General features: G+C 48.8%; 9 protein-coding genes across 9 annotated transcripts; 3 read left to right on the plus strand and 6 right to left on the minus strand.

Moving 5' to 3' along the window:
• The first annotated feature begins 897 nt into the window (after nucleotides 1-897).
• On the plus strand, nucleotides 898-3,551 carry PPTG_14613 (hypothetical protein). Its single transcript, XM_008911542.1, has one exon. The coding sequence runs from the start codon at nucleotides 1,020-1,022 to the stop codon at nucleotides 3,462-3,464; it is 2,445 nt and encodes an 814-aa protein (XP_008909790.1). The 5' UTR covers nucleotides 898-1,019; the 3' UTR covers nucleotides 3,465-3,551.
• Nucleotides 3,552-4,624: 1,073 nt separating this feature from the next.
• On the plus strand, nucleotides 4,625-5,695 carry PPTG_14614 (hypothetical protein; the record flags this gene model as incomplete). Its single annotated transcript, XM_008911543.1, has 1 exon — nucleotides 4,625-5,695. The coding sequence occupies one exon, from the start codon at nucleotides 4,625-4,627 to the stop codon at nucleotides 5,693-5,695; it is 1,071 nt and encodes a 356-aa protein (XP_008909791.1).
• Nucleotides 5,696-6,234: 539 nt separating this feature from the next.
• PPTG_14615 (hypothetical protein) lies at nucleotides 6,235-7,222 on the plus strand (the record flags this gene model as incomplete). Its single annotated transcript, XM_008911544.1, has 2 exons — nucleotides 6,235-6,888; nucleotides 6,947-7,222. The coding sequence occupies 2 exons, from the start codon at nucleotides 6,235-6,237 to the stop codon at nucleotides 7,220-7,222; spliced, it is 930 nt and encodes a 309-aa protein (XP_008909792.1).
• Nucleotides 7,223-7,344: 122 nt separating this feature from the next.
• PPTG_14616 (hypothetical protein) lies at nucleotides 7,345-8,421 on the minus strand (the record flags this gene model as incomplete). Its single annotated transcript, XM_008911545.1, has 1 exon — nucleotides 7,345-8,421. The coding sequence occupies one exon, from the start codon at nucleotides 8,419-8,421 to the stop codon at nucleotides 7,474-7,476; it is 948 nt and encodes a 315-aa protein (XP_008909793.1). The 3' UTR covers nucleotides 7,345-7,473.
• Nucleotides 8,422-11,179: 2,758 nt separating this feature from the next.
• On the minus strand, nucleotides 11,180-13,950 carry PPTG_14617 (hypothetical protein; the record flags this gene model as incomplete). The annotated part of the gene is made up of 2 exons (XM_008911546.1): nucleotides 11,180-12,177; nucleotides 12,396-13,950. The coding sequence occupies 2 exons, from the start codon at nucleotides 13,948-13,950 to the stop codon at nucleotides 11,180-11,182; spliced, it is 2,553 nt and encodes an 850-aa protein (XP_008909794.1).
• Nucleotides 13,951-14,121: 171 nt separating this feature from the next.
• Nucleotides 14,122-15,582, minus strand: PPTG_23554 (hypothetical protein; the record flags this gene model as incomplete). The annotated part of the gene is made up of 2 exons (XM_008911547.1): nucleotides 14,122-14,538; nucleotides 15,562-15,582. 2 exons carry the CDS (start codon nucleotides 15,580-15,582, stop codon nucleotides 14,122-14,124), a joined length of 438 nt encoding a protein of 145 aa, XP_008909795.1.
• A 372-nt stretch (nucleotides 15,583-15,954) lies between these two features.
• On the minus strand, nucleotides 15,955-17,227 carry PPTG_23555 (hypothetical protein). Its single transcript, XM_008911548.1, has one exon. It carries the CDS (start codon nucleotides 16,967-16,969, stop codon nucleotides 16,589-16,591), a length of 381 nt encoding a protein of 126 aa, XP_008909796.1. The 5' UTR covers nucleotides 16,970-17,227; the 3' UTR covers nucleotides 15,955-16,588.
• A 1,091-nt stretch (nucleotides 17,228-18,318) lies between these two features.
• Nucleotides 18,319-19,545, minus strand: PPTG_14619 (hypothetical protein; the record flags this gene model as incomplete). The annotated part of the gene is made up of 2 exons (XM_008911549.1): nucleotides 18,319-19,160; nucleotides 19,263-19,545. The coding sequence occupies 2 exons, from the start codon at nucleotides 19,543-19,545 to the stop codon at nucleotides 18,319-18,321; spliced, it is 1,125 nt and encodes a 374-aa protein (XP_008909797.1).
• Nucleotides 19,546-20,656: 1,111 nt separating this feature from the next.
• PPTG_14620 (hypothetical protein) lies at nucleotides 20,657-21,013 on the minus strand (the record flags this gene model as incomplete). Its single annotated transcript, XM_008911550.1, has 1 exon — nucleotides 20,657-21,013. The coding sequence occupies one exon, from the start codon at nucleotides 21,011-21,013 to the stop codon at nucleotides 20,657-20,659; it is 357 nt and encodes a 118-aa protein (XP_008909798.1).
• Nucleotides 21,014-22,565: the final 1,552 nt, after the last annotated feature.

Raw genomic sequence — 22,565 nt, forward strand, 5'->3', positions numbered from 1 at the left:
CACACACACACACACAACGTTTTGTACTTATCAGAGCGTTCTTCTTGTGCATGCACACAGGAGTGCTCTGTCTATAGGTACTTAATACGAAGGCGTCTACGAATATGGACAGATATCGTATAGTTGTTTCAGTTTCATCACTCATTTAATTTAAAGGCAGCTGAATCAGATCAACTTTCTCGCCATCTTGCTAGCGGGCTTGGAAGAAGTCGTTTTGTCGTTTAGCGGCTACACTACATGCAAAGGTTGCTGGACGCGCTAATAGTATTAGAACAGTTGCCCCCCATTGCAAATTTGATCAGGCCTAAAGTTCTATAACTCCGTTTAATCAGGGCGAATTTGGAGCAAAGGTGCGGTTTGATCACACCAGCGGAAAATACTTTAAAAAAAGTTCATTCTCAAGACCCAGTTCCTGCGACAGTGTCGTACTCAACTCCATTCAACTTTACCTTCGAATACGGCAAAATCTTCTCAACTGGGATACTATCGTTTCTTCTTTTTGTGTGTTCGATGGTCCAGTGATCTACCACTTCTGGGGGGCGTTCAACCCTTTGTTAGGACGCCGTTCATGTCACCATGTTAAGCGTCGGACCGAATCCAAACTCTCATTTGCGTCCATAATCAATTGCATGCAAGTCGGAATGTACTATTTTCGTGTTTTTTTTTTCGCACACATCTGTCCAGCTTACGCGACGGTTTCTGCGTGAATCAGCACAATGATAAACACGGCCACATGACAGCACAGCAAACAGTCTCACACAGTAGATTTCGAACCCACCCTCCATAGTCGTGCGCTGCTTCGACCAGGTTGGTCTGCTTGATAGCAGCCATTCGACGTCCTATCCAAATGCTCTTGGGCCACAAAGGAAAATCCGTTGATCCACCATGGTGATTCCACGCCCACTTGTGCTCGACAGAGTCGCGTAAGCGGAATCGTTCACGGGGGATTCAACGAATAGCTTTCGGCCATTTTCAATTCCTCTTCTACTGGCCAAAGCGACTCAAGAAGCTCATTCGTCATGCTGGTGCTGCTCTTCGTACTTGCTGTGGCAAGTTGCTTGGCCTTACCAACAAACGCAGGCATCCCACGCGCATGCGTTGGTGAGCACCGAAAGTTGCCGTTCTGTGATCCAAAGGTATCGACTTTCCTACGCGTGGAGGATCTACTGTCACGACTGCCGCTTCAACAGAAGGCTACGCTACTAACGGCACGTGCTAGTCCTCGAGGCAACATGAGCAGCATCGGATTGCCCGAATACAATTGGGGTGCCAACTGCGTGCATGGAGTGCAGTCCACTTGCGGCACCAATTGCCCCACGTCCTTCCCGAATCCCATCAACCTCGGCGCCATCTTCGATTCACAAGTGGTGTTCGACATGGCTCAAACCATTGGATGGGAACTTCGAGCGTTGTGGCTCGAAGGAGCAAGAGAAAACTACAAGGGTGGCCCACACCTCGGACTCGACTGCTGGTCGCCCAATATTAATATCAACCGAGACCCGCGATGGGGACGCAATACCGAGACGCCATCCGAGGACCCCCTGGTGAACAGCAAATACGGTGTCGCGTATACCCGCGGACTGCAGGAAGGCAAGCGAGAAGACCCGCGATTCTTACAAGCCGTAGTCACGCTCAAGCACTATGCTGCATACTCTTATGAGAATTACGGTGGCGTTAACCGCATGGAGTTCGACGCTATTGTGTCTCCGTACGACTTTGCTGACACATACTTCCCGGCCTTTCGCTCATCTATCGTGGACGGCAACGCGAAGGGTGTCATGTGTTCGTACAACAGTGTGAACGGCATCCCGATGTGTGCCAATAACGCGTTAGAGAAGACACTACTGCGGGATACTTTGGGCTTCGACGGCTACATCACCAGTGACTCAGGCGCTGTAGAGGCCATCTCGGACATGCATCACTACGCGGAATCACAGTGTGAAGCTGCTCGCTTGGCGATCCTCGCAGGTACTGACATCAATAGTGGCAAGTCGTACGAAGCGTGTCTAAAAGACCTTGTAGAAAGCAACCAGCTGGAAGAGAAGGCACTGAACGATGCACTGCGCCACAGTCTGAAGCTGCGATTCGAGTTGGGCTTGTTTGATCCGATTGAGGACCAACCGTACTGGAACGTGACTCCCAGTGAAGTGAACACTGCTGAAGCGAAGGAGTTGAGCTTGAGCGCGACCCGCAAGTCGATCGTACTGCTACAGAACAACGAGTCTGTGTTGCCTCTGACCAAGGGGATTAAACTAGCGGTAATTGGTCCTCACGCCAAGTCGAAGCGCGGGCTACTGGGTAATTATTTGGGTCAGATGTGCCATGGAGATTACAACGAAGTCGGGTGTGTGAAGACGCCATTTGAGGCTATCAGTGCCATGAACGGAGTCTCCAATACGACTTTCGCTCATGGTTGTGACATTAAGAACAGCTCAACCGCTGGTTTCAACGAAGCTGTGGTTGCTACGACGAAAGCTGACGCCGTAGTATTGTTCCTCGGTATCGATCAAACGGTGGAAGAAGAGGTCGGTGACCGCGACAACATTGAGCTACCAAGTGTCCAAATGAACCTTCTGAAGAGAATACGAGCTGTCGGCAAACCCACCGTCGTAGTACTAATCAACGGTGGAGTCATCGGCGCTGAGGAGATCATCCAGCAAACGGATGCTCTCGTGGAGGCATTTTATCCTGGTTTCTTTGGGGCACGGGCTATTGCCGATGTTCTCTTCGGTGACGTCAACCCGGGCGGTAAACTGCCTGTCACCATGTACCGGTCCGATTACGTGGACCAAGTGGAGATGAAGAGCATGGACATGACGTTGCATCCTGGTCGGACATATCGGTATTTCAAGGGCCAACCAGTCTTCCCGTTTGGCTGGGGCCTTAGCTACACGACATTCTCGCTGTCTGTCGACAGCGGTACGACTGCGAGTTCGACCACTAGCACAAACTCGAGCTCGGGTCGAAATGTTACGACGATGGAGATATCAGACTCCGTAAACGCAACGGTGACAGTTGTTGTGTCAAATGACGGCGACGTAGCTGGTGACGAGGTTGTGTTCGCGTTCTTCAAACCGTTGAATACTGGCGTCAAGGGACCTGCTACATTGCTGAACTTGCAGCTATTTGACTATCAACGAGTGAGTCTGAAACCATCGGGGAGTACGCGAGTGAGCTTCACAGTCCAGCGGAGAGATTTGTCTTTGATAGATGAAAACGGCAACCGTGTGAGCTATCCCGGTTCGTACGAAATTATTGTGAGCAATGGCGTGCGTGAACGCGTAAGTTTTAGCGTGGAGGTCAGCGACGAGGAGAAGGTTATACAGAGCCAAGTGCAGCCATTCCCGAGTTCTGACAAGTCCACGACTTCGGTTGTTAGCGCAAGTTCTAGGTCGCACGGCAGCTGGGCGATTTTGTGGCTGGTGGTAGTGTTAGTTAGTGCTGCACTAGAAAACTGCAACTGAGCCATAACTGTGCGAGGGCTAGTGAAGAGAGACGTATCAAGGTTGGGACAGTAAACATGGGCAATGTAAAAAGTATACATTGAAGGTTTTATTGGGAATAATGTCTATGACTTACGAGTCGTTTAGGGCATGCTAATGTTTGGAGTTGCTCGGTACCTAGAAACATTGCAAGTTGAGTAATCTCAAAAGGGTTGAATATGAAATTAGGATGAAGAGGAAATTATTATCCATAATGCTTGCCAGATGAATGAGGGCAATTATTAAAGTTTGAAGGGATTTAAGACTGAAACCCCAAATAGGGGATTTCAGTTTTAAATTAATTTCTAGTGCAGCCAAACTAAAACTTCTTGATTCTTATTTTGCCTCTTTTTTTTTTTAGTTATTTTATATAGCGAGTTGAGTCGGTAAAGAAGAGAGATAGAAGAAGAGAAGTAGTAGTTTGAGTTTGTCGTTTGTCGTCAAAAGACGAAGTGAGATTGATTAAGGTTAAGACGTCATCTAGATACAAACCAATGAATAGTGGACTGATGTTCACTATAAGTATAGTGATAATAGGCTGCAGCGATTTAGAAAGGACCTTTTAGAACTATATATAATAGTTCTGAGAGGTTTTAACTGAGTGTAATCATCATGTTTGGAGGCATCTTCAACATTTTACTTTATAACGGGTTCGTAATATCGTCTATGTTTATGTAGTGGATGCACAGTAAGAATGGACTAGTCTGGCTATAAATAAATAAAAACGATAAGAACGCGGGGCTCCGCATAATAGAAAGGAGCATCAGCTCGTTCAACTTCGCTATATTCTCTTGGTTAATTCAAGTCCCATACATTCTTTAACAGTAAACTCAGCTCTTCGAAGAGATACTTCCTGTACTCTGTACAGTCAACCGTTTCTGATCCGCACTCGAGGTTGTCTTTCCTCGCGAAGCCAGTGAAGATCCCACGTGTTGCTGTGCTCCAAGCGCAGGCCAAATCTGCAAGAAAATGGAGGAGTCATGGTTCGTAATCGTGTTTGTGCTTGGTCATGAGCCAAGTTTATGGCTCAACAAGAGCATTTTTTGCCACGACGTGGTCCATAAACTTCTTTGCTCGTGAAGACTTTGTCAATGTACACCATACCATTCCTCAATTTTCAGTGTTGTATCACCCAAGCTACAATGATCGTCGGCTCGCTTTATCCACCCAACTGCCAGTCACTCAGCGACTCGATAATTGGTTCTGTTGTCCTGCGCACAAATGCCACATCGCGTCGCGGAGATCACGGAGCGATTACTTCCCACACCTCGGCAAGCAGCGAACACGTAGCTGACATCGAGTCGTCATCTCCGCCGTCACTACTGACACCAGCTCAAGGAGTGAGTATCCAACTTTCGGGTAAGAAACGCCGTCAGGATACAAAAACACCAAGTATCGAAGCCATTGGCGAAACCCAAGACGCCGACCAGAGCAGCTACGTGGCTAAATTGGCTCGTGCCGTTCAGGACCACGAACGGAATCTGGCCATGCACCGGGAACGCCGCCGAAAGAATCAAGTTCGATACCGGATGAAGCAGCGTGAGCTGGTGAAGACTTTGGGAGAAGATGTGCGCAACCTAGAAAGCGAGATACAAGACCTGGAAGTGCGACGCCATAACGCCTCTATTGGTATCCCAACCCATCAGACTCTCTGGACTATCGCAACGGAATACTTTCTACTCTTCCGACATGGTTTCCGTTTGCCACCACAAGCTCTTCAAAACGCTGCGTTGAATTTTCTGCGTGTGTCAATGGCGCCAGATGTGGTGAACGGCTGCCAGCGTGGCGTTGAGGCAATACTCGCGAAGTGGAGACTGTTTTCGGATTACTTCAACAACGTTCATGTTGAGCTCGAGAGTCTGGAAAAATCTGCCTCTCCTTACTCGTTGACTGCAATCACCATTACCACGGTCACCATTTCTAAAGAAGCAATGCGTGCCGTCTTTCCGCACTTGAATAGTGACGGGAAAGGAGGTGCCCATGGAGGCAATTGGTCGCCTCTGGGTCAAAGGCTGTTGAACCAACGGCTTGTCATGCGCGGGTCGGTGCGTTTTGACTGGGACAGCGCATCCGACAGTGTGGTGAGTATTCAGAGTCAGTCGGACATGCTGACACCGTTGCTACGCGTGCTAGACTCTTTAGAAGATGTGAGCCTCGTGTTCGAAGGTGCTCTGGTAGCACCAGATTGCCGACTAGCTAGTTTTGACTGGTAATTAAACAATCCACGTATCTTTTGCTGAATATGGTCTTTATTCACCCGCTTCCGTGATGCGCGCCGCCTTAGTAAGGTTAGGGACGAATGCCTCAACACAGCACATTCTCTACCCAGCTGCAGCACTAAAATTCCATCGCGATCTCTACCTCAGGTACAACCACTACTGTATACCTGAAATGTAGTACAAGTACTTCGAAGTACAATTCTTCAGCATACATATAGATAATCTTTCGGGTGAGTTGAGGCGTGAGCACTATAACAAAATCGGTGAAGCTTTGCAAGCTTTGTAGTGTTGTCCGACCGTGTGTCACTGCTAACATGTATCTACACCGGCATGAGGCGTCGACCTCGAGTAAATTCATATGCCGTCCAACATTATGAACTCATGGCCAGAGACATCAGACATGTGGATGTTGCTGTGGATGACGTGAAACTACACCAAGTGCGCACGCTGACAGATCATACGTCAATGTGAGTCAATCACAGACAACTAACCCGGTTGCCATACATCATTTTGCCAACACAACCGACCACGCCATGGATACCTGGTCACTCGAGCCACCCAACTGTCAAGCACTCAGCGACACTGTAATCCGTGACGTGCTGCAGCGTGCTTGGACACCTGAACGCCACGCCATTCGTGACATTGAAAAAAAGATCGCCTCTAAGTCAGACCAGCAGCCAAATCCCTCAGAAACGGCTGTGGCTGACACACCGAAGAGATTCTCAAGCCCAAAACAGCATGAGCCGCCAGCAATAGCCTCGCGTAACACCAACAACCTTCCTGGTCGAAAACGTTCATCAAAATCATTAACCACCGAGGAGGTCATGCAACTCGTAGCAGCACAAATCAAGACAACAGACTTGGAGGCACAGCCCCGCTATCTGGCCAATCTGGCACATGCCAGTGAAGCTCTCTACAAAGAACGCCGACGGCTAAACCAGATCCGATACAGAAAGAAACAACAAGAGAACATGGAACACCTAGAAGAAGACGTCCAGACACTGCAGCAAGAGATACATCGCCTCACTCAGAGACACCAGAACGCTGTTATCGGCATTTCGTCTCCCCAGAGCGTTTGGGTCGTCGCGACGGAATACTTTTGGCTTTTCCAGAACGGCTTCAAGAATCCTCCAGAAGCTATGAATACGTTTGCGTTGAACTTCCTGTGCAAATCCATGGCACCAGATGTCATGGACGGCCAACTGGAAATTGTTCTCGCTCTGCTTCGACGACATTTGCGTCAAGACCAAGCGACTGGAGAAGAAGGTTGCTTCGAACACTCTTGAAGTAACTACTGTGATCAGCGTCACCATTTCCAAAGACACGTTGCGACTGGTATTTCCGCACCTAAAACACAACGAGCACGATACTGCTAACCGCAAGAAGCTGTCGATCCTTGCTGCGAAGATGCTGAACACACGACTGGTCATGGACGGATCAGTGCTCTTTGAATGGGACCCAAGTATCGACCGCGTGGTGTGGATGCAGAGTGTTGACACCAATGTTGCGTTTACTGGGTAACTTAGTAGACGTGAGTCGCGCGTTTGACGGTGCTCTGCTGATACCGGAATGTAGATGGTGGACAAGTGGAAGAATTCAATGAGCTCAGTAGTCTGAGAGGAGTTAAACGAACTAGCTAGGTGGAGATAGAAAACAAAAACCATCGCATTTACATTATTCACATGTAGCGCATGGATACTGACCATGGCATCACGTGTAACCTGTGCCGCAAAGAACTCTTCAACACACCTACAGCACAAGTATCTGCTCTACTAGTTAGCCTGAACGAGAAATCTACAATCGGGAGTCACCAGAGCACACCGGAAAACGTAATTCACGTCATCCAAATTTCCCAGAAGGTTCAACAGCGGAGTCAGCATGTCCGATCGACTATCCATACTCGACACCCGATCCGTTCTATCGTCCCATTCAAAGCGCACCGACCCGCGCATGCTAAGCCGATAATTCAGCAGTTTGCACGCAAGCAGTGACCCCTTGACTTCGCTAACGCCGCATTGTAGATGACGTTTAAGATGTGGAAAAACCACTCGCAGTGCATCGTAGGAGATGGTAGCACTAGTGGTGGTGACGGCAAACAGCGAGTTCGCTGAAACCTTCTCTAGGCGATTGAGATCGACGCGAACGTCGTCAAAACTCGAAGAAAACCGCCCCCAGTTCTCCAACATCGCGTGTGGTCCCACTACCAGACCGTCATTCACGTCCGGCAACATCGATTCTTGCAGAAACCTTAATGCGAATGAGTAGAGAGCTTGTGGTGGGTCCTTGAATCCGCGGCAAAAGATGCGGAAATACTCCAACGCGACCGTCCATGCAGTTTGTTGTGTTGGAATGCCGAGTAAAGCTCTACATCGCTGTAGCTCGAGCTGCTGAACCTCGAGACGTAAATTCTGAACGCCACATTCGAGATCGGACACATATTGCTTCTTCTTTTTTCTGCTTCGCGCTTGTATGGCTCGACGGTACTCTCGATGACGGATCTTGTCGTTAGATACTTTTGTTGATACATGCATTCGAGGTTTAACAGAATTGATAGTCGTCAGTATTTCGGCGGAATGACTCTCAGGGATTGATTGGTAGCTGAAACAATACTGTGGTCGGTGGTTGTTGGTGTTTGCTGGCAGAATTCGTTGGAGGACGCTACCAACGATTTCGTCACTCAGCGACAGGTTGTCTGGAGGAATGAGCGAGCGAACGTCCATATGCAGGAAATGAAGTTGGCTGGTTGCTGGAAATTGCAAAGTGATCTTCTTCGGAGGGGTTCATGTTATAAATTCGTAATCTGTGTGTGCACGTATACATCAACGACAAGTAACACCTCGATTTACTATTAGCCAATCAGCAGTAGCAAAACTGCGATTAAAAAATAGAATATAGTCTAACATGTAAAATCAATACTAGTATTTCATATCAGCATACATATGTTAATATTGAGATTGAAACCTCAGAGTCAATGGGTCTTACATATTCCCACAGAAAGACATAAGACATCGTCTTGCGTCTCCACAAGGCTTCTATTAAACGAAAATAGTTCAAACAAAATAGCAGTCCACCTTTCATCATCACATATACGGTACTAACATCGAAGTTATGCGTCAAGATTACTATTGCAAGATACGAAGGATTTGTGGATTTAATGCATAGGATTTGAATACACAACCCTGGGAGACCTTACCAGGAGAAAAATATCTTACTGGTAGTGCTTCGGTACGAAGTTAACGTACAACCCAAACTGGGATTAACTCATGTCCGTGTGTTTTACACACAGTTTCCTGCAATACATATATCAAGTGAATCCTTATATATTTTGTCACATTCGCATGGATTTTACGAGGTATCGAGATGCGGAGGAAAAATCATTCATGACTTGGAAAGTCTGGGTTCTGTCTATCTGATGTGTTTGTTTGCACCTGGCCCGCGTTGTTATTGTTGTAGTAACTACTGAAAGCCGTGATACGATCACGGCTTTCTGGATGTTTCACATCGCTGGTTAGGCATACACTTTGCTTTAAAAAACTGTTTTTTAGTGTAAGTCGTAGACGATATACTAGACTCTTACTCAGAACTACCAGCCCAAATCCCCTCTAGTCCTTTCTGTCCGTCGCGATGAGGTGATGTGCCTCCTCACATGGAACGAACACCTGATATGCATAAAAAAGTGAATCTATTATGAAGAGCGCTGTCTCGTCCGACGTCCTGACCATGCACTGATTTAAAGAAAAAACCTGTAAGCTTATTGGTAGCATTTTTGGTTATGATGCCAGTGTCAGCAGGGTCGTCAATATTCCAGTACACCTTGCCCACCTCGGATCATACCGTGGTTCACCACTTCCCGAAGTTTATTAGAATTTGCGAGTTCGCTAAGGAGGTCCATTACTGTACAGTAAAATTTCTCCTAAATGAATCTTGAGCAACCTGATATGCTGTCTCATATGATATAATTTGGCCCACCGAGTCGGTTACCAGAGATTTTAATATGGAGTAAAATTGATATTGTACAAATAACAAATTTGACGCGAAAATTTGAAACACTTGCAATCAAGCGTTTTTATTATAGTCCAGGACACGAAGTGGCAATGAAAAAAATTGTGGTTAGCAAGCAATAGTCATCGGCCGTAACAGGTTATTCATGTATGTTTTCCTTGTCTCGATGTGAAGAAGAGAAAAATACACGGAAATGAAATTAGTCTGTATTGAGGGTTACCGGTTCCTGACGGTATATACCGGTTCCCGAACCTGTCCAACACGTTCCCGCAATGATTACGGTACGATAATTACGCCACCAGTGATAAGACGAGTAGTATAATTGGACGAGTGCAGAGTGTTGATGATTGGATGACCCCAGTGATTGGATGCAAACTAGGTAGTGAGGGTAGCGTAAGCTCCGATAAATCAACCACTCCAGAATCTTCCTTCATCCTCTCAAGTGGTCTTCGTCCTGGTCTTCTTCTCCGAGTGGTGACTCTTCCCTTCGCTCCTACAAGCCCCTACGTCTTCCAAGATCCGTGACCTCTATTAGTCTGGACTACATTTTAGTCTTGGCTTTTTGAACACTAAATTCTAGTCTACGCTTGCAGAGTTCCATCATGCATGCCGAACATGCAAAATGCAACAACACATCGCAACACTTTAATTCGTATAAAAAAGTGATCACCGTCGTCCACAAGCTATCATGTTAATGTACGGTCGTCGGAGTGCAGCTTATCATGAGATGTAGTCCGAGATGTTTCATTACAATATCACAGATCGTTTCCAGATGGAGTTGAAACTAGAGAGGGCCTGCATTTTGCCTCATGAACAAGCTCAGCCGCTTAGTGTACCATATTCGAATTACACAGATCCCTGTTGTGAGACCACGAGTTACTTATATACTTATATCATATTCCTAATCGAATTTGATATGCCTGTGTGCCTCTGCAGTCGGAAGCTAGCGCGAAGAGAGTATGACAATTTCATTTCCCGCTTCCCTAAGGCGGAGTGCTTTCTAACCTCAGCTATTGACGCCATATATCGACCTTTTCACCACAGCAAATGCTCGTATACTCGACGCGACCTTAGTAGCATGATATGTTGCTATATCTAATAGAGTAGTAATCCGTCCGTCATATCATGTAGGAAAGATATTACTGAGTAGGCTAGCAACATCCATTTGATCTATTGCGTAGCTCGACACTGCAAAATCCCGATGATTCGTCTGGTCAGGCGCATCAGTGTGAGACTTGAGATAGCACCATTCAAGTGTGGTCTCATCCAAGTCTAGGAAAAATGTGCGAGCGCAGCGCTTGAGAATTATTGTAGCATAACCTCTGAAATTGGCGGGATCCTCGGAGCGGCACGATGCATTTTCTCGTACGTACAGATCCAGGTGGGAAGAATGAGTGTATTGGCTCGGACTGTCTTAAGGGCGTAGTGAGCGGCCCCCTAGACATGTGCTCGCCGGTGCTTGAGTGCAGACCGAGGTTATACCATCCGGTGAGCCAATTGGGCTGTTGATGAAGCGGATTGGCGAGGGTAGTCCTCGTAGCACCGCGATTTCCATCGCCCCAGTAGCTTGATGGCGAGGCTGCCGACATTATCTTGAAGAAGAGCCGTAGCCCCACCACTTCGCAGGGAGTGTGTGGCATAATTCGCTGCTGGAACACCGACGTTTTTAGCGATCCGCTTGAGGGCGTGGTCTAGATCCAGACACAGGTACTCGCAGGCGGCCATCTTGAGTTCTCGGCGGGCCTTCAGGAGGTTTCGTAGAGCCATTAATGGACACAGGATTCGATCCCCAGACCGATGCATCGTTCGCCAAGCACCTCTGCCGAACTGGTCGTTTCTAGCGCCGCTTAGCCCAATTGGGACTGCAGACGCCCGAGAAGATGGTACTGGGCTCCCCTGTGCGTCTGCGAAGAATGCGTTCTTGGTCTTGAGGCAGTAAAACGACCGCTTGTTGTTGACGACTAAGTATTCAGATCTCCGTAGTAGAAAGAAATAGGCAATGAGGACGCTGCCCCACAATAGACGATGTCGCGGTTGGCTGAGATTGAGTGACCGATACAGCAGTCTGAGAAAGGCGGGAGTAACAGGCTGTTTCTTTACGACGGGATCTGAAGTCCGCTTGATGCCCTTGAGCAGCATGTTAAGTCTAGGTGAAATGGCTACATCCGTGTCTCCAAATCGACGCTGGTACCAGAGCACATTTGAAAGCTTTGACCTGATCGTAGAGTACTGGTTGCCCTTGCGCGATATATTTCCACCAAAACGCCACAGGTAAACAGTGAAATAGCGGAGTTTGCGTGAACTGGACTTCGGATCGTCTTGAATCCACGGCGACCATCTCATCTTGCGGGAGAACCTGCACCATTGCCGCCACGTTGCGCTGTACTTGGACTTGATAGTATTGGCCAGGATATTGTGGAGTAGCACTGATTCCACACGTCGACGAGATCGTCGAAGGGTTTGACGATGGAGATCTGCCGCCAACCAAACGATAAGTTAGTCCATGTTTGCCACAGCGGGTGAGATTCGGTCCATGCGCGGCTCCCTGCGTCGGCCATAGTGTTGAAGTTGCCAGGTATGTGTTCGGACGATATTGAAAGGCTGTATTGTAGCTCCGTTAACGAGAGAAGTCTGTTGTAGAGTTGTGCCATCTGGTGTCGACTAAGCCGGCGTGTTGACCAGGCAACTGCACTGATGTTGTCGATGTGAAGGCGAACATGAACTGGAGCCTTGCTGTCCTCCTGACGCCAGTTGGGTCCCCACACCAGCGCCGCTAGCACGACAATCTGCAGTTCCCGTATGTTAATCGAGTTGCTGGAGGCACGGGACTCGTCGGGACTGAATTGCAGCCTGATGAACTCACGACGACTGGGATCAAACGCGCAGAGACCGTCGTCACAGGTGTCCATGTACACGTGGATGTCAGGGTCGGCGATATTGGCAAATTGGGCCACCGGTATACCGTTGAAGCGATCGTTTCGAGCAAGGACAGCACCGAACCACAAGAGGTCGTCTATATCGGCCCCGGAGAGTGTGTTGCTAACAAACGGAGCCATGGATATGGATCCAACGTGGAGTCGCTGGTAAAAGGCCCGTGCCGGGGGAAAACAGGTGGATACGTGCCGCATCGCGCCGAGTACGCTGTTGAGGTCTCGTTTTGTGGAACGGCCGTCCTCGAGCAGCTTGTATACTCGACGCTCCGCCTTCTGTAACTTGCACAAAGGAATGGATACTGTGCCTTCCGAAGTGTTCCACACCAGTCCTAGCGCTTTGTTGATTTGTGACCACTCCGTAAAATTTTCGTCATTGATGGCGGACGGACCCAATACTGCAGCCATCGCCCGTCGGAGGGCGATGTTAGCGTCATGACAACGACTGCCTGCAAGAATCTCAACACACATTTGGTCATCGCACCAAACGTTGCCGACGAAGTTGCTGGAGTCGACGGAGCTGGTCGTTGGACCCCTGGACTCGTACAAGTCGTTGATTACCGCCCCCTGCCAAAGAGTAGAACGCAGGTGAACCGCACCAGCCAAAGCCACATGACAGGTCGATAACCACGTAGCCATCGAAAATGAACGCGAACATGTGTACCGCGTCTTCGTGGATCGGCACGTGCCGAAACGCTGAGGAATGTCCCCCAACATGAGAAGCATCTCGGCGTTCGGGTGTTCTGTGCGTAGTTTGTGTATACGCCGGGCAATGTCGCCCGGAGGGTTGTAAGAGATAGATGGAAAGTTACCATCATCGGTGAAGTCGTTCACCGAGCACCCGCGGGGGTACGAGTAGTCGTTAATGAGACGAGTATCGTTGTCTCCCTTCTCAGCGATACCGATCGGACTAATGAACACTTCTGGCCATAACTTGAGGACGCTCTCGTGTAGCACGAGAAACCTGCCGTCTCGTTGACCTGTCCGTATGTGCCTCCGAATGCTGGCAGTGTGCGAGGCGATGGAGTTGTGGTTTGGGGGTCTCGTAGTTTGACTGGAGGGTTTGGTAGACCTCCACCGCGGTTGTACCCCGCTCCGTACAATGGAATTCCAATGGGGAAATAAATGCGCGCGCTTGGAGTTCGGAGGTACTGGAAGCTCAAACAGTGCCTTGTTGGGTCTTGAGTCAGAGGAGGATTGGTTACGAAACAGACGAATGAAGTTGGGTAGCGACAGTTGCGAGTGGTGCGCCAACATCGACAGGAAACCCACTTGGTTTGTGTCGATTGCCTCGGAGCCTACATCCAGATCTGGCATTGTGAGACCAAATTGTTCCGCAAAGGCACGCAAACGATAGCGGGAATCATGAACCTCTCTCTCGCGCAGAATGCTCAGGTTGTGCAGTGTTGTGGATAGAGGAACAGAACGACGAAGACCCAACGGTGGTACAGGAACCGCCTCCACTGGACAATCAATTATGGGATGGCGTCATGACTCCTCGCCTGGCTGCAGGAGGCCGTTGTAGTGTTTCACGATGTATTCCTTTACAATGTCGGGCAGCTCGGCTGGTCGAAAATGCTCTCTCCTATTATCGAAGCAGCCACCCTTCCCGTTGCCTGAGCACCCCATGGCCGAGATTGACAGCATAGACAGGGACTTCGTGCCTTGAACAGATAACGCAGCGAGGACATCCTGTGGATCCGGGGTTCTGGAGCGAGAGCTGTCGTTCCGACCAGTAGCGTTAGTCGTAGGGCGGCGACGGATGGCCGCATGATCGTCACTGCGGTGTGATTGGCGGAGATCTCGAATGTCAAGAAGCTCTTCGTCATTACGGCCAAACTCCTTGCAGACGTCTTCGGCACCAGAGGCCCCGTGTGTCGCGACGACGTTGCGAAATTTGCCGAACTTACTTGTAACCCAATACGCAAATGCGTTTGTGCATACCTATATCGTAACGGCGGGCTTACCTACGGGCCTTAAGTATTAAGAATCCATTCGATAGATTGCAATATTTCTTACAGTTTAAACCATCGATGGTCTCTATTTGTACAAGTAAAGGATCCTTATTAAGCGTTATTACACAATAAAAGCTATTATATAGCTGTGTTCTTCATTTTCTAACAATCAAGGTCAGATTTCCTGTCAGTTATCTTAAAATGATGGATTTTCTCTCGAAAACGTACTAAACAAAAAGGTCGTAGAACACATCTCAAGCGTTTTGTCACAATGCATCGACTTCAAGTTTTTTTTTTATCTATTGCTTCCTCCGTACTACAGATTAAACCAATACAGATACAGCAAATGCAAAACACCTAAGTACAAACGTAAGCAAAACCAAGCATTCATGACTGTTTCCTGTAGTTGGCGGTATAATGTGCTGTGAGAGGTAATGGTGCGTGAATTTCAATGTCAACCAAACCAAAGTGGTAAACCGTGGAATATAGTAGATTTGAATTATATCATGGAAAAAGGCACTCTACTTTTGGTAGCACATGTTACGATACATTTTGTAAAAAAATGTCGCGATAGATGTTTCTAATGGGTGAGTTATACAATCGCAGGCAAACTAAGTATTCGCGGTATTTTCTGCGCTTGATTGTATAATGCGTTGTGGGGAGGGATGCTCCATGAGTATAAGTGTTAACCAAACCATTGTGGCAATGCTGTGGAACCTAGTGCGTTTAACCTGTGTAACAGTAAATATCGCGCACATTTTCGGTAGAGCATCTTACGATTCATTCTGTTGACGAATGTCACAGTGTATACTTAAGTGTTAGATTTGCGGTACATTTTGAAAAGAGTTGTGGTCCGATACTCCACAATATTAGTAAACAAATGTAAACCAACACCTTCAACTGTATTTCGTCACTATATTTCTTAACTATACGGTTGGATCACGTTAAACCAAATCTCATCACTGCAATCCACCGTAATCGCTTCGCGTGGCATGACAGTCGTCGTGGATACCACTTCAACTTTACAGACTTGCAATTTCTCAATTTGCGGAATGCCGTGTTTGATGCGTTTGTGTGATTAACCGTTATGCGGAACGGGTACATTGTCGTCGGCTTCTTTTAATAACAGTGTAAAGAAAAGTAAGTAACACCTACCAGATAGTGTACACGCTTGCGCAATAATTCGTTCTAGCTGTTTCTTATTGTAGTCGTCAATACATAGAGTGACACCGTCCTGGTGTAACCACCCCACCATGCTCGCCTTGCTGTCCGAGCTCGTCGGTGCGGGGTCTTCAACGACCTTGTGGTAGGCCGCACCATGCATGCAGGGGTCGAACAAAAAATGGTTGACAGTATAATATCATCGTTTGGTTAGAAAACAATATTGATTGTGTGGCATCATGCCCAATAATGATCCTGAAGAAGCATTAATAAGATTTCCTACATGTTGCTGTCGCACTCCTCCTCTTCTTCGACATTTTCCTCTCGTGCTGTCTTGATTGCCTTAGAAACTATGTCGTTAATGACCAGGTCCCATTTCATGCGAAGATACAGGATCACCTCAAGAGTTCTGTTCTCACTCCCTTGCGTAGATACCCTAGTGTGCACTTGATAATGGAAAAGAGTATTTCAACCTCGCTTGACGTAGCAGGTAACCAGCGAGGTTTATGTAGACCGATTTGTCTTCTACACGCCTTTGGCAACCGTGAGGATAGCAGCCTTTCCTGCCGCAGGTGTTCATTTCCTTTTTGCAAATGAAGCTGCTGGGGAGGTTCTGTTAGTCCGTTTTTGCTTAGCCGCCGTAACTTTCGAAGGTATCGTTGCTCGCGAGGTCTTCTTGGACTTTTGGCCAACAGATACAACTAGATCCCTCCTCAAGCGGCTAGCAGCAACGCGCTCCTTACTCGTCAGCGAATGTTCGTATCAGCTCATGATTCTCACGGCAGCTTCTTGAAACTGAACCGATTTCACAATCGCAGTGTCGCCTTTGAGGCGGCCGCTCAGTTCCGAAAATCTACGAGCACCTTGACGAATATATCCCGGACGGAGATCACAGTTAAATCCTCACTCTGTCGTCGCTTCGTAGCCAGCTCCAAGCTCTCTATGTCGTCAAGCAAGGTCAAGCTGAGACAGTTTTTAGTGGCAGTAGGAAGATAGTTCACATTGGGGAACCGATCAGCGTCATTATCTGGGAGATTAGCGAGAAACTCGCAATCCACGTCGCAATCTCTTTCAAAAAGATACATGTACGGGTGGAGCTGCTTATAGCGCTTCACCATGCGGTGAAGACTGCTCCAGCGAAGTTTGTGCGTGGGTACGGGGTTTAGCTTGCATCTGTGCTCATTCAAAAGAGCGATCCTTACTGTCTTTAACTTGCGCATCAAAGTGGCTTCCGTGGCAATGAGGCCAGCGTGCTCGGTCACGTACTCATTGTGGCGAGGTTAAATCGATGTGCAGCGCAGCCAATCATTGGTGGGCCAATCCGGCGCGATATGACCTTGTTTTTCTCTATGTTGTCGCACACAATAGCTACGAGATCCTGGACAAGGAGTCCATACTGCACAAGGATGAGGTCGAGAAAACGGACGGGCTGGTACGCTTCACCAATGAACGATGCCAGTGCCAGAAATCGAGCTCCTTTTCGAGTCACGACGTATACAGCCAGTGAGTGCTCGCATGCGTATGTGACGCCGTCGAACACAAGTACGACCTTTTCGCCCTTGTGCTCCGCAAAAAGATGCGGTTTCCATCAAGTACAGCCACATGGGGCAAAATTATGTTGGTTTGCTGATACCTAGTCGGAGGGCGTGGTGAGCGGCCCCAAGATGTCAATTGCTTGCCGCGCGCGATGAATGGTGTCGTCGTACCATCCGTTGAGAAAGGCCTTCTGACTCTGGGGCTGACATCCGTGGATACTCTTCGTAGCAATTTGAAAGCCATCGACCAAGGAATTTATGGAGAAATTGTCCGCACCACCAGCCGCCAGCGCTGTGGCCCCTCCAATTCGGATCGAGTGTGAGGAGTAGTTGGACGCTGGGATACCAATTCACGTGCCGTGTTCTTGATAGCTCTGGCGACTTCTCTGGCGGTGAGCGCAGCACACAGGTGTTGATCAGCTTCGACCTTCAGCAGTTTGCGAGCTTGTCGGATGTGGTGGAGGCCTTTCAGCGGGCAGAGCAGCTTGTCGCCGAAGGTGTTCATCGCTCGCCAGGCACTGCGGCCGAACTAGTCATTCTTTGCTCCTTCGAGACGATCGTGACTGACGTGGCTGCATTGCGAGCTACCATTTTCCCATTGTCATCCGAGAAGAAAGCGTTGATGGTCTTCAGGCCGAAGAGCCTGCGTGTTTTTCCTGTCTTGAGGAACTCGGTCCGACGCAATAGGAAGAAATAGCCGATGGTGACGCTCCCCCAGAGTAGATGCTGTCTCGGTTTTGACATATCGAGGGAGAGATACAGCGTCCGGAGGAATGGCGGAGTTAGAGGCTGTTTCTTATGTCTTGGTGCGGATAGACGCTTGATACCTTGAAGAACCAAGTCGAGTTTTGGACTCGTTCGTAGCACAAGGTTCTTGTAACGACGATGGAACCAGCAGATACTGGCAAGTTTTAACTTGATCGTCGAGTGTTGATTTCTGTTGTGGTGACTGTTCCATCCACCGATCCAGCAGTAAGTGGCATAGTATGCCAATCAATTCGATGCATTTTCCGGTGTTAACCATCTCATCCAGTTCATCCGCGTAGCAAATCGACACCATTGACCCCAGTGTCGAGTATATGTGGTAGTGGTGGAGTTTGCCAGGTCGTTTTGGCTGCGTAACGAGCCCAGAAGCTGCATAGATCGTCGAAAGGCGCTTCGAGCCGAGTCTGTGTCCATGAACACGACATGTTAGTCCATAAGTCTGCAAGTTGATGGTCCTTTGACCACACCCGAGATCCAGCGTCGGCCATCATGTTGAGTTTATCAGCAATGTGCGACGCCGTGAATACGAGGTTGTACTGAAATTTGGTAAGGGACAGCAGTCGATTGTGCATTTTGACGACAGAATGTCGACTTGAACGGTGGTTTGCCCAAGCAACCGCATTTGTATTGTCGATGTGGAACTGGACGTGCGTGCGGGTCGTGTTACTCTCTGAAGCCCGATATGGACCCCAATGTAGTGCTGCAAGTACCGCACTGCGAAGTTCGCGAACGTGGATAGATGTGTAGGTTAGATCTTCGGTTGAGAATCGTTGGTGAATGTAGCGTTTCAGGGATGGCTCGAGCACATACAGTCCGTCTCCACTTGCGTCCGTGAACACGTGAAATCGGGATTCAGACATGTCAGCGAAATGAATGATCGGAATGGCGTTAAACCGTGCCGGGTGTCGTAGCACAGCTTGGAACCATCGAAGATCATCAAGAGTAGAGGCTGATAGTACACGACGACCGTACTTTGGACAAGCTGTTGCTGTTTCTTGTAAGCATTGAAGGAAGGCGCGTGCAGGTGGGAAACTACTAGCAACGTGACGGAAGCTGCCGATGACCTGGAGCTGAATAGTCCGCGTGGCAAATTTGCTCGACACGAGGTCATCTACTCGGTCAGATGCTTTTGTGAGTTTATCGACAGGGATAGAGACCGTTCCAGCGCTTGTATCCTATAGGAGTCCGAGGGCATCGTTTGTGTTGGACCAACTCGTGAATTTCTGTTCGTTGATTGCCGTAGGTCCTAACACGGTCGCCATTGCCCATCGAAGCGATAGATTGGCGTTAAAACAAGCCGACCCGCGGTCGACTTCAATGCATGTGTGATCGTCACACCACACATTGCCATGAAATTGCCGGGTCAACTTGTTGCCGTGCTCATACAGAGCGTTGATAATAGAACCCACTAGCGTGTAAAAGGCTGGGGAACCGCACCAGCCGAACCCGCATGACAGATCAACGACGAGGAGATCTTCGAAGACGAATGCGAACATGTGAACCGAGTTAGCATGGATTGAAATGTGGCGAAAGGCGCCCGAAACATCCCCGATCATCATCAGAACATGCTCTACAAGGTGGGAGGATGCGATAAAATGGATTCGCTTAGCGGTATCGCGAGGAGGGTTGTACGATATTGATGGTAAACTCTCATGATCGGTGAAGTCGTTGATCGAGTGAACAGGCGGTATTGAGGAGTCATTAATCAGCCGAATGTCAACGGTTGCCGCTGCGGCCTTGTCGACTGCTCCAGCCGGCTAATGAAGATTTCTGGCCAAAGCTTGAGAAGACGCGAGGCGACGATTAGATATCGGCCTTCGTGTTGCTCTTTGCGAAGGTGCCGCAGTACCTATTTGGATACGCGATGAATGCCGGCATGATTTTGAGGGCGTGTCGATTGCCTGGTTGGCAGGTTGGCCGATCATTGTGGTTGTACTCCGAGACCAACAATGCTGTTCCATTTGGCGACGATTGACGTGAGCACAGTGTCCAGCGGCGGAACTAATTCGAAGAGGTCTTTGTTGGGTCAGAGATCGAACGCTGTTTGACCGCGAAGCAGCCGTACGACGTCAGATAAGCTCCATTTATTGGGTTCGGCGAATGTTGACCAGAACTGGACCTGGTCCGCATCGACGTCGTCTATCAGGTTCGGTCTGAGTGGCGGTGGAGATAATCCGACAGCGTTCTTCTGATAGTTTTCGTAAACGGAAGCCTGGTTGAAAACGCGTGATTTATTCAGAGTGGCCATGACGATTTTATACCGATCTCGTTCCTCCTGTTCACAACTGGGGCTGTTGTCAGAGCAAAGATTGGTCTTGTTACGTCATAAGTCGCTGTACTTAGCGCTGAGCCTTCCCTACCGCTCCGAAATCAGATTTTGTACACCTTCAGCAAGTGATTCCGGCCGGAAGTGAGCAATTGAGCATTTGGTAAACTGGCATCCCGGTCTTGACAGGATTTTCAGACATAGTTTTCGTCCGTCCTCACCAAGTGGCAGCTGCGCGTACACATCAGTTGGATTTCGACTATCGGTATTGCTAGTCGTACGATGACCTCGAACGTTGGTTTCTGCGTTGGTTGGGCGAGGGCGCCTTGCTGACGCTGGTTTCATGAGTCTCGGAGAGCACCGAGCTTATCATCACTTCGGCAGAACTGAGTTGAAACCTTGGTTGCCTCCCGCAGCCCGTCTGATAGATCTTTGTTGCGAAATAAGCTGAATTTTGCGTTGATCCAGTAAGCCAGTAGGCGCGCCATTGTCGGGTCTGATAGAGCGTGGTCCACTGTCTTGCCGTTGTAAAAGTGCTGTCCGAACTTGTGCAGAGCCGTTTTCGAACGGATTAAGTTGCCGAAGCCAGAAACCTTGAGTGGTGTCGGATAGCCGTTCTTGGATGCGAAATCCCACAGATTCATGCCTTTCTCACTTGCTGCGACTGTATCCATCCACGGCGCTTTACGACAGTGCATTATCAACAACCCAAGCCCAAAGCCAAAAGAGTACACACCTCGTAGTACTGCAGGGCTTGCCAAGAACTCCACGTGTAGTGCCTACTGAACAGATTGAAGTAATGTTTGAGGATTATTACCTGTGTGGCGTCGGTTGCCTATCGCGGCGTGTATGCGACGATCACTCGGAGACGGATGAAATACGATTCCTCGCTGGTGTCGTGTAGTCCTCTCAGCATCATCGTACGAGTCGACGCTACTATCGGAACAATTTCCGTTGTCATTGCCGTTGAAACGGCGGTGTTTAGCCAGCGGTGCGTTCGTATACTATACTTTACGAACGTCGTCATCTTCGGAACAACTAGCACTTTCGTCGTCGGCACTGTCATTTCCTCAGTTGTGTATCGGTCTCGTTGACGGCGCTAGGCTGTCTGCGAGGTGTCGGAGTGTTTCGGGCCTCATCAGTGCTTTTTCTAGTAGTTGATTCTTCCTACGATGTGCGACGTGTCAGTATAGAGGTCTTCGGGTTGGCTGGCACGGCTGGCAGCGAGTAGTCAATGATGTGCTGTCGACAGACATGCACTAACTGGAGCGTAGCCGGTTTAACTAACGGGACAATCTCATCGGGAGAGAAGGGGGCCGATAAGCTGGCCAAGACTGAGGGTGGAATCCCTGACCTTCGTTTTCGGCAAGCTGCCAAAAGAGCGTCTTGTCGATGGAGCTCCATTGGGGTTAATGCCACCACGTTGCCACCCTGGCCTGGTTGAAGTGCGTAATTCAGCGCGTCAACTTTGTTCAGCGATTGGGTATCCGTCAACGGGAATCGAGTTGGTCCGTCATGACTCACAATATGGAGACTATTGGTAGTTTCGGACGCTGTATACCCGGACACAACGCATTAGGCCCGTCCGTCGACGCCTCTTGGGAATATCTTGATGAAGGTCATAGTATGGGCGACGTATAACCTCGGCCAGAAAAGATCTCTGTTTCCAGAACCAGTCGGTACCTGACGATATCGATAGGTAGCTCGAAAGTGGCGTCGTGCTCGTCATCACTCAGGAGTGACGATATTAACCATAGCCAAGCTGTCCGTCAGGTCCGTGATTTCAACGTATTGGAAGTCGTTCAGTTGTGCTGAGTGCGTTGGCCGACAAACGCGAGTGCGCCGAGTTGAGAACGCTGGTCATCGGTGAGCCGAGTAGTCGGTAGAAGGCGATCGCTTTTCGCTTTTGGCGAGCCGAGAGAAATCGAGAGTGAGTTACCAACACTATCTACATCTACTCTAATTTTATCTTTGAGACTTAGGATCAGATCGAGAAGCAACGGCACGCCTTCTGCTCCTTGTACTCCCGAAAATTGGAGTAACCATCCCTGGTACGTTCGCTTCTGTTAGCGGAACGGATGCGGCCATTCGTGCTTTGAGCGTTATTGTAATGGGCGTGCATTACATAAGTAGGTAGATTTACACAAGTAGGTAGTTTGAACATAAAAGTAGGTACTTCAGCACGCGGGTAGCGCGTGCTGTGTTGTCGCTCCCTGATTGGCTGAAATTCAGGTATTCAGCCAATCAGGA

Source organism: Phytophthora parasitica (genome assembly GCF_000247585.1).
Source record: "Phytophthora parasitica INRA-310 unplaced genomic scaffold supercont2.42, whole genome shotgun sequence".
Lineage (NCBI taxonomy): Eukaryota > Oomycota > Peronosporomycetes > Peronosporales > Peronosporaceae > Phytophthora > Phytophthora nicotianae.

Bases quoted from the DNA above. Each gene is read 5' to 3' on its own strand.
- PPTG_14613 (XM_008911542.1), top strand. From the start codon at position 1,020: ATGCTGGTGCTGCTCTTCGTACTTGCTGTGGCAAGTTGCTTGGCCTTA.
- PPTG_23555 (XM_008911548.1), bottom strand. From the start codon at position 16,969: ATGCGCAAGTTAAAGACAGTAAGGATCGCTCTTTTGAATGAGCACAGA.